The sequence below is a fragment of the Oxyura jamaicensis genome, chromosome 27 (assembly GCF_011077185.1).
Source record: "Oxyura jamaicensis isolate SHBP4307 breed ruddy duck chromosome 27, BPBGC_Ojam_1.0, whole genome shotgun sequence".
NCBI lineage: Eukaryota > Metazoa > Chordata > Aves > Anseriformes > Anatidae > Oxyura > Oxyura jamaicensis.
Window position 1 is genome coordinate 1,943,166 of NC_048919.1, and position 10,112 is coordinate 1,953,277.

A 10,112-nucleotide genomic window follows, 5' to 3' on the forward strand; every position below is an offset into this window, starting at 1 on the left:
ACATGTTTCTGTTAGCCTACGATGGACCGTGTCTGGAGATGCTAATGGCAGGCACAATTATGAGAGGCTATCTCCCACTCTCACTCCCACCCAAACCAAACATGCCGGAGGCTGTGAACTGTTCAGGAGTTCAGCATGCTACAAATGCAGCTCACCTAGCAGAAGATATCTCAAAAGCAGTGAGGGTTCATCTGTTATGTAAAACCCCAATTGACAGCAGCAGTGGGATCCCAGCATGGCAGGTGAATTTAAGCTGTACCTCGTGGCCCTGTTTTATTCCACGGATGCTGATGGTCTGCAGCACAAGACACGTGTTGAGCTCAGAGCCTAAAAACACTCAGCTCCACGCTGCTCTCGAGGAGGGTGTTGGCTTCCTCCAGACACTTGTCCAGCTGGGACACTGCAATGAGGGAGAGATAGGGGCACCATGGGAGCAAGGCAGGAAGAAAGGTCCACAGACAGAAAGAAGAAAGGGGACACAGGACTCCCAGGAAATAGTGAGCCTGAAGAGGTTAAGGTAGGCCTCACTGGAAAGAGCAGGGAGGAAGCCATTCTCTGGAGATCTGGAAAACAAGACTCACCAGCTTGACTGCATAGCCAGGTCACAGCCTTGGCCTCCAGCAACTCACACAGGCCTTGATAATACTTGCTTTTCTTCTGCAGCCAGGTCACAGCCAGCACTGTGGCCCAGATGCTTGGCTCTGTGACCTGTAGAAGAACAATGACTCAGACCCGCTGACACTGTTGAACACCTCTTCCTTTGTGACTTCTGGTTCCTGACCCCTTCACTCACCTCTGGGTGCCCTGGGATGCCAGGGTTGTCACCAGCCAAGGGGTTCCCACTGCCCCAAGTCTACACCCTGCCACCACAAAGGATTCTCCCCTTACCTCACCAGGCATCTTTCCTTTGATTTCAGCCTCATCAACTTGCAATGCAGAAGCTAAGCTTGAGCTGAGGGTCCAAGAGCCATCTACATTCTGCAGCGCGACAAGCTCCTGACACTCATCAATGGCATTGCTGACCCATGGCCCAAAAATTTGAGAGGACAAAACAAATGTGGGATCCACATACTCGAGAGAAGAAATAGATGGTGGTGGTGGTTTAGGTGCTGTGGGAAAAAATGTGAACTGAAGGGTTTGAGAAATCACAGGAAAGCTGGCTCCTCTCTACTCCCCTGTGCTCTGAGAAAATGCCCAGAACATTGTCTGTGCTCTTCTTTGGGCAGTTACCTGCAGGCTGAGGACCTCCCTGCATACCCCCAAAGTAGTCCTATCATCAACCCTTTCTTGACATCCCTAATTCATCCTTATTCTCCTAGCTTTCTTGCCCAGCCATGTCCCCAAACCCTCTCTTGATATCCTTAGAACATCTCACCCAAATGTGCATTCATGATGCAGCACTGGTCCTGACCTGGGTGTCCCTGACCTGGGTCCCATAATTGCTGAAGGGCTTTTAGCTTTAAACATGATTAGGAGAAAGGTTATAGGTAAAATTCATTAGTTTTCAGACCAAGAGCAAACATGGAGAGTGACAACATAACCTTCCTGTAGGACATTTAATTAATCCCTAAACCTCCTGTCTGGGTCAAGATCTCATACCTTTTGAGTGAGCCCCATTCTGAGCCAAGGCAGCAATGTTATGGGTTAGACGCTGGAAGGCAAGCCATGACTCCTGTACTGCAGTCAGCCAGCCAGGTGGGATCAAGATGCTCTTAGGAAAGCAAGAAGAGCTTCGAACGGAGCCACGTAGCTGAAGGATCTGGCAGGCAACCAGTGACTGGTGGGGTGGCAGCAGTGCCAGGGGCCCTTTGAGGGCAAACAAGGAAAGATACTGAATTAAGCCCATGGGAAAGGAACAGCTGGTGGTGATGGGGCCTACCCCACGAGACTGGGGGTGCCCTGTGGCTGGGGTTCTGGCTCCTGTGGAATGAGAACATCCCATGGAGACACCCCTCCAGATCTTTCCCCCAGGCATCTTTCCTTACCTTGGTACCAGGTAACCCACTGAGATGTGCGAACCCCCACATAGCTGGTGAAGGGGCAGATGATCCCTGAAGTCAGGCTGATCTTGACTGCACGTTGCCTTGGTTCATCCCCTGACCCACTCACAGCCTCTGCCAACAACATCCTGAGCAAGGATCTTGCAGCCAGACGATGACCAGCCAGCCTGGGGACAGAGTGTGGTGAGGCCCAACTACCTGGCTTTTCTCCATGCTGGAGAAAGGTGGACAGATTGGTCCTGGACACCTGGGTTCTCTCCCTTCAAGGGTAAGAATGGGTAGAGGAAAGATGTGGATGCATGGGTCCCCTGTCTGCAGTGAAATGAGGTCCAGGTTCATGGGTCCTATCCCTATGGGTTCAAAGCAGGGAAGGAGAGCATACTTGGACACTTGGGTTCTCTCCCAGTTTGGGATGGTTGGGATGGTACGTGGAAGGTGGGAATGAATAAGCAAGCTATCTGTTTCCTTTCTCAGCTGGAGTTCATGTGTAGAAATGAGGGTGATGCATGCATCTTTCCTTAGGACAGGCTCTCACCGGCCATCTCCCTGTGGGCATAGTGGGAACTGGATTGTGTGAGTGACATTCTGGCCATTCAGGCTGAACTGCAAGGTCAAGACACCAGTGGCCACTTTCATATCCTGGGAACACAAGGAAAGGTACTGGAGGTTACTGGAAACACATGATGGCTGCTGGGAGATACTGGGAAGTTACTCAGAGATTACTGGTAGTTAATGCAAGGTTATTAGGAAGTAACTGGAAATAACCATAGTTGCAGCTCTCACCTGTGCTTCTCCATGGATCTTTGCATAGAGATGGATGAGTTCACCCTGAAAGATGGACTGAGGGATACCTCCCAGCACCTCAGCCTCCAGGCCAAGGGGCAGGGTCCAGCTCAGAGAGACTCCCTCAGCTGCTGGGTTAAGGGCTCGCTTCAAGCAGTTCAGCACCTGGGTAGAAAGGGCAGGACACCACAGTTTGGCAGCGCCATTAGGGTTCAGAGTTTCTTGGATGGCACGGGGATGTGTGGGGTGCCAGATAGCTTCCCTGGGAGCGGTCAGGTCTGTGAACTATAGGGGGGGAGAAGTTCAGGCATCTGGGTTTTCTGTAGGGTGGGGCAGTGGGGTAGAGTCAGGGGAAGCCTGGATGCCTGGGTTCCTTGGGGCAGCTGAGTCTTGGCTACCATGGGTGGGCAGTCCAAGTGCCAGGGTACCTGGAAGGTAGTCTATCTGTGGAAAGAAGGGCACAAACCAGGGCTCCTGGGTTCCTACCACAACTGCCAGTTTTTTGTCAGAGTCAACGTAGGTAGCTTCACCCCTTGTCTCCCTGGCCAGAGTCATGGCCAGGGCAGCACTGTCCTCAGAGAAGCAGAAGGAGAAACACCTATGGCGGAAGCAGGGAAAGGTGTCAGAAATAGGAGCCAGAGATGGATGCAAGGATGCAGGAAAAGAGTTGGAGAACACACGGTGGAGTTATAGGCAGGGGAACAAGTCTAGGGTGCAGAGCTAGGGGCAGGAAGAAGAGTAAGGAGTGGAGTGAGGAACAGGGGTTGGAGCTGGGGTTAGACAGGAAGTGGCAGGGAAGAGCTGGAGCTTGGGGCAGAGCTGGGACCAGTATGGTGGGGCTGGGGCAGAGCTTGGGGGCACATCAGGGTGTACAAATCCCTCCTCGCTTTGTGATGGGTGCCTTGGGTGTGGGAGTATTAAGCAAAGTCTCCCCTGTGGAAGCTTGACATAGGACAGAGCTGTGCAGGGTGGGAAGGGTCTCTGGGACACTGAAGGGGTCCACGGATTCACATAGGTACTGGTGAACAGGGGCCCTCATCAATGATGGGAGGGAGTCAAGGGATGACTGAAGGACTGGGGGCAGAGAGTTCCCATTACCGGTGGCTGTTGCGATGACGGCAGACCTCAGCAGCAATGGCTTCCTTGTCACGAGGTAGCCCAGTCATGAAGATGAAGAGCTGGGAGATAGGAGACATAAATGAATGGTGGCACCTTGCACAAGACCCCAAAACGGGGACAGTAGGTCCCCGAAATGAAGAGGAGGACACAGATGAGAGAGACCCTGTAGAGAGCCTACCCACAAGGAGAGATATCCATTCTCTCAGGGGACAGAACCTCCCTGAGATATAGACCCACTTTTTTTCCATTCCCCCACATTCTCTGTTCACCTTGGACCAGCGTGCCCCTTGTGTTGCTCCTTCCGCCCACACTCTGTGCCCCTCCAGGACACCTATCCCACCACTCCTCCATGCTCCTGTGCCCAGACCTGGCGTGCATGTCCGTGGGGCTGGGGGGTATTGTAGATTTTTCGGAGAGTTCCAAGCAGGTCAGCATCACCCAGAAGAGAGCTGGTGGATGGGATGCGTTGCATTGCCTCGGTCAGGTTGTCTTGGGTATATTCAACACTCTGCCTGCAGCAGGCACATGTTTGCAGAGCACATCACCCTGTGCTGGCCCTGGTGCTCTCTGAGACTTACCCCAATAGCTGTATCTTCTGCAAGATCCTGCCCCATAGTAGGCCTTAAAGAGACCTTGTCTCATAGTTCCTACAAGATTTTGTTCAACAGAACCCCGAGAGATGCTCTCCCATAGTGCCACAAAGATCATATCCCCAGAATCCAGTCCTGCCCTCCAGCACCCAGCCATGCACTCCAGTACCCAGCCTTGCCCCATACCAATCTGCCTATTTCAGAACATCCAGACCTATCCTCCAGCATCTTGATCTGCCTCACAGCAGTCAGTAAAACCCCACAGCATCCAGCCCTACTCGCGAGAACCTAATCCAGACACATAACACCCAGCCTGCACCATGTTTGCTCACGGATAGATGCCCACAGATGTTGCTCCATAGCAGTAGATGTTGAAGTAGCAGCCCAGGGGTAGGCTTTTGAGAAGGAAGAGCAGGGATTCCTGTGGAAAGAAACTGAGATACCAGTGGTGGATACAGATGCCCTTGTCCTTATCTTGGTCTTCCTAAAGCTTCTGGACTCCTCTGGATGACCCCAGGCAGTGTCCTGACCTCTCCTAGGCATGCAAGATATTTCAGGACCCTTTCAGACCACCATTGCTCCCCCCGCCCTGTTTCCCCCTGCCCCCCCCCCCATGTCTGTGTCTCAAACACCTGCCCTGGCATTGTTCCCTCTCAGCCTGCTCCCCCACTCCAGTTTGGTCCCTGCTCTGTGGAGGTACCTGTGCACGCTCAAGGAAAGTGGTGTCCAGAAGGAAGATGAACTCCCCAGGCTGGCGCTGCCCAGGCGTTGCATCAGGGATGCTGGGTGACAGAGTCACCAACACGAGGGGGTCACCAAGCAGGGAGCCTGAAGGAGGTATAGGGTGGGGATAGAGCCCAATTAGGCCCATTTAGAGACCACTCTCCTCATCCTGGTCCTGATCCCCATTGTGCCCTCAGCTTACACCATCCCAGAGCTCCTGTTAACCCACACTGGTGCCTTGTTACCATACTGTAATGTACACAAGCTGCACAACACATTGCCCCCTGTGCTCCAGCCCAGTGGCTCCAATACAGGTTACCCAGAGAGCCCTAATATAGAAGTCCTCAAACCCATCCTGGTACATCTAATACCTCATCACAATGTCCCCAACACCTCACCATGGAACCCTAGGACACACACTATCCCATCTGAATGCCTCCCATCTGTGTCCAATGAACCCTCTCACCCCACAATCCCCAGTGTCCTCCTGTGCCTCAATGACTCCTGTTACTCAGAGGTGCCCCCATGTTCCCCCCCTAGATGAACTCACCAACGGGGGCCCGAGGGTCTCCCATCTCCACCACAGCACTGACTTCAGTGGGGTCTCCATAATACACGAGCAGCTCGAAATCATCTCTTGGAGGGGTCTCAGCCAGTGAGACCTAGAGAATGGATGCCTGGTCTTACACAGGAGGAGGAGGCCCAGGCCCAGCATTAAGTCAGGAGCACAAGCACCAACCCCAGTGCATCTCATTTTTTTCTGAGATGATGCCACTTGCCCACTATTCCCAGGATCCTGGCCCTGAGGAGGCCATACCTGTGCAGTGCTGTAGTCCTGGGCAGTATAGATCAAAGGAGTGAGAGCACAGTTGGCCTCAGCATTGGCCACACCACGGGGTGACTGCAGGCTGGCGGTGAGCAGCAGGCTGTAGTGAGGCTTGTTATTGAGACAATTCCAGGCTGCAGGGAGAAACATGGTACTGACAATGACACAGTCTCTCTCTTTAGTCCGCGTGGGATTTGGCATCTATATATAAGACATATGGGGATAACTGGGGACTGTCGATAAAGTGTACAGAGGGGTTCCTGTGTCTGCTTATGTGATTTGTGGGGGAGGTGTGGGTCCGTTTCAAGGGACATAAGGAAGGAAGAGTGGACATGTTAATGGGTTGCATGGGCGCAAAATTTGTGTCTTTTTCTTTGTGGGTACAAAGAAAGGTTGCATTAGGTCTGTTTGTAAAGTATATGGGGAGGCTCTGGTCCTTCTGTAGAGTGTATGACTGGGCGGGAAGGTTCTTTATGGGATCACTCACTATAGTAGTTCCAGTGAGGATGCAGTGTGGCTGGCAGCAAAAACTGGGCTGCTCCATCTAGCTTCCGTGGCAGCTCTTGGACATAGCGTAAGGTCACAACCATCTCCTTGCCAGGGGACAAGGAACCCAGGAAACAGGCAAACACCTCGCCTGAATGCTCAGAATGATGCTGAAGGTACTCCCAGTTCTCCTGGCCCTTCATAGCCTTGTGCAGCTGCTGCGTCTGGATGGAAAGGGCAGGGACAAAAATCTGATCCCCAGGCAGGCCTTGGGCTGCTCATTCCATGTCCCTCTGGTGTTTCCCCCATTCCTCCCTGAATGCTGGTACCTCATCCTGCAGCATGGCCTGGACCTTGGCATCCTCATTTAAGGCCTGGAAAGAGTAGATGGTCATGTGCGGGGCAAGGGGGAAGGCAAAGATGACTTCTGAGGAGGTACGACTCTTGTTCTGGTAGATCAGTTCAGAGGCCACATCAGCCACATAGTCCTGGATAGCAACATCCACCACTGCACTACACAGGGGTACTGGGTGCAGGGGTATACGGAGATCCTTCCCCAGCAAAAAGGATCCTGGTACTGTTGGGAGAGATGCAACCTTTCCATCAGCACACGAGTGACACAAGGAGGGGGTTGGAGCTGCTTCAAGTGTGTGTTCCCACCCAGGAAATTAAAACTCGGTGGCCAATCAATGGTACCCAAGGACAGATTCTCCCCTCCCAATGACAAAAGGGGATCCTAAGTCTTTATCCATGGATCACATTTAACATTGTTAAGGGTCTGGCATGAGCCTGCCACAGAACAGTCTACTACATCTCAACTTCCTTTTTCCTCCATACTTCCGTTCCCCACCCTGATCCTGTAGACCTCTTGATCACTCCCATCCTTGTTTCCCTCTGGGAAGACCCAGCCTATCCTACCTCTTTCTTTACCCTCCTTGGAAGCATCCCCAAAATATCCCTCAGTTGTCTGATCCCCAGCTCACCGCCATTGATGTAGGATTTTTCTAGAAGTCCAAAGCTCTGACGCCACATTTCTGGAGACCTGTAGACAGGAAGGGGTATCTTGTAAGAGCAGATACCACCAGGTAGCATTAATTTGGTGAAAATTCCTTGCTATTTCCCCAGTCCTATTCACATGGCTGAAGGCCCTAACCCACCAGGTACAGCCAGAGCAAACACAGGGATTCAGAAATCCCTGTTTGTAAAGACTGTACAAGGTCTCTGCATTGAAGAAGTCTGCATATCATCCCCATCATGGGAGAATCTTGAAGAGAACTGAGGGATAGCAACAGGAGATAGAGGAAAGAAGGTGTGAAAGCAAGAGTAGCTGTCTGGCTGTCTGTAATTTTATTGTGATGAACAACCTATGTCTGGATGAACAGGCTGGCAGATGGGATCCATTTTGGGACAGACAGATGAAGAGATGGACTAAGAAAGACAGAATTTTTGCTGAAGTAGATGAATAGATGAAACAATGGATGGATGGAGGGATGGATGGGCAGGTGAAAGGGTTCATTTTAGAAGGGATGAGTGCAGACTCATCACAGACAGTATAGTGTGAATGATGCTGCACAAGAGATAGTACCTGCGAGGGTATATTCACGGAGTAGCTTGCGAGGGCAGGCTGAAAGGCCAGGCAGTATGGGGGAAAATGGTGGAGAGAGAAATGAAGTCAGGGTCAGGTATTCCACGGTGACAGAGCAAATCCCAGAAAGTAACTGGGGGGAGTGTGTAGGTAAGTTAAGTTTGGTTACCTTCTGCCCAAGTGCCTAGAGGTGAATGGGACTTCCCCACCTGTATCCCAAAGCCACCCATATAAGTTTCTCTGATTACAATATACTTGCCTCACTTTCTCCTGCTCTGGGGTGGCAGGGTCAGCAGCATCAGAAAAATCCCCACCCCACCATCATGCTGACAGTGTGGACAAAGAAAGCAAATAGGGTGCACATCCTTGGGGAAGTAGGGCTGAGTGATGGACAGAGGGATGGATTGAACAGGAGCAAGCTCTTCCCAGTTATGGAGGACAATGAACAGACAACAGGGAGCGAATATCAAAACGTAGAGCAAACAAGCAGGCACTCACCAGAATAACAGCCGGGGTCGTCAGCTGGCACAGACAGACAATCAGATGTACTGAACAGATAGAATAGGAAGGGGAAGAGACAGTAAGAGGCAAACAAGAGGCAAATGGATGGGACAGAAGAGGGAGAGATGGAGAGAGACAGAGCAAGAGATGTTCAGGCAGACAGGAAGATGCAGGGCTACGTAGGTGGAGAAGTGCCTGCAATGGGGAGGCAGGCGGAGGGACGCAAGGGAAGATGGACAAGCAGGGGAAGGCGGGCAGGGGCGGGGAGAGGCCGTCGGGGACGCCAAGCTCCTCCCGGGGGGCTGGCAGCCCTGGGGGCTGTGAGGGTCGTGGGGGAAGTGCGTGTCGGGAAGCCTGGGGGGCTGTGGGGCGAGGAGGGTCGTGGGGGAGGGTCCCGCCAAGTCCCACCTCGGAAGCGAAAGTGGCAGTGGGCAAGGAAGCATCTGCATACAGACTGCGGTGCTGCAGCCAGTGAGTGCAGCCTCCACGCCTTGTTCCCAACAGCTCCCGAATGGGAAGGGTGAACGGGGCGGGGAGCATCATCCGTCACCTCAGGATGCTCCATGCACACAGGCTGGAATAGGCAGTGCCCAGCACTCGCTGCCTCCAAGGATGGTGCTGCAAACCCCTCAGCAGGACTGCTCCTGGCCAAACAGTGTCTGCCAAACCTTTCCGCACTGCCCAGGTCTTCAGCTCAGTCCTCACTTCTGGTGCAATGAGCATTAGCTGCCAAAGGCCTCATGCAGCTGGGCTGGTGACTTATGTGCTCCTGAAGTGGCAGCACTCCTCCCTCCATGGTCCTGTCCCGCTGCCAGGCCTGCAGCACTGGCTGCAGATTTGGAGGATGGTCTCAAGTCCTTACATGGATAGCGGCAGGCTGTTAATTGGGTTAGAGATTATGAAGCCTCAAACCCAACATCCTGGCCAGCTGAATAAGGTGAGAGAGGGAGTTAGGAGAATCTTATCAAGTAGAGATAGAGCACTGACAGCATTAAACTAGGATGCTACTTAGTGTCTTTGCTAACTATGGTGCATTGTGCAAATTAACTAAAGCAAGAAGCCTTGGGCCCTTTACCAAGGTCAGTCTCTTAATAAAAGTGTGAGCCTATCTTAAGAAACTGGCAGAAACTGGTCCTGCGGATGGACAAGAGCCAAGGAGCAACAGAGTATGCGCAGAAACAAGAGGTCAACTAGCAGTGATGAGGAAGAGTCAACCTTCATCCCCATGACCTCTGATGACCACCACCAGGAGACACTGCGCAAGTGCAGATGGGAGCAGTTTATGGAACTGACTCCTTGGAACTAATTTTAATATGAAGCGGGGACAGGTTATGAATATGTATAGGTGTATTGTGAAACTTCATGCATATGTAAAGTATGGGATAGAGGAGTGGACAGTAAGGTGGTTCGAGAACTGGCTGACTGGCCGAGCTCAGAGGGTGGTGGTGGGCAGCAAAGAGTCTGGTTGGAGACCTGTGATTAGTGGTGTTCCCCAGGGG

At 52.4% G+C, this 10,112-nt stretch overlaps 1 protein-coding gene across 4 annotated transcripts; it reads right to left on the reverse strand.

Moving 5' to 3' along the window:
* Nucleotides 1–262: 262 nt before the first annotated feature.
* On the reverse strand, nt 263–8,923 carry LOC118178951 (von Willebrand factor A domain-containing protein 5A-like). Of its 4 annotated transcripts, XM_035347877.1 has the most exons (18): nt 8,611–8,874; nt 7,511–7,569; nt 6,857–7,104; nt 6,529–6,751; nt 6,033–6,175; nt 5,766–5,877; nt 5,193–5,320; nt 4,825–4,913; nt 4,270–4,414; nt 3,882–3,961; nt 3,270–3,381; nt 2,784–2,948; nt 2,536–2,639; nt 1,986–2,167; nt 1,600–1,806; nt 889–1,109; nt 582–708; nt 263–400 (listed from the first exon to the last, which is right to left on the reverse strand). In XM_035347877.1, exons 2-18 carry the CDS (start codon nt 7,557–7,559, stop codon nt 321–323), a joined length of 2,415 nt encoding a protein of 804 aa, XP_035203768.1. In that variant the 5' UTR covers nt 7,560–7,569; nt 8,611–8,874; the 3' UTR covers nt 263–320. The 4 variants fall into 4 exon arrangements, with proteins under 4 accessions (XP_035203768.1, XP_035203770.1, XP_035203769.1 ...); XM_035347879.1 differs by lacking the exon at nt 6,857–7,104 and having other exon boundaries at nt 8,611–8,870; XM_035347878.1 differs by lacking the exon at nt 8,611–8,874 and having other exon boundaries at nt 6,857–6,976; nt 7,511–7,572.
* Nucleotides 8,924–10,112: the final 1,189 nt, after the last annotated feature.

What these genes read in the sequence shown, in the direction of transcription:
- LOC118178951 (XM_035347877.1), bottom strand. Translation starts at nt 7,559, where the DNA reads ATGTGGCGTCAGAGCTTTGGACTTCTAGAAAAATCCTACATCAATGGC. An exon ending in AGGACTACAGCACTGCACAG is followed by an intron (nt 5,878 to 6,032) that starts GTATGGCCTCCT and finishes TCCATTCTCTAG; the next exon opens with GTCTCACTGGCTGAGACCCC. An exon ending in CTTTCCTTGAGCGTGCACAG is followed by an intron (nt 4,914 to 5,192) that starts GTACCTCCACAG and finishes TTCTTTCCACAG; the next exon opens with GAATCCCTGCTCTTCCTTCT.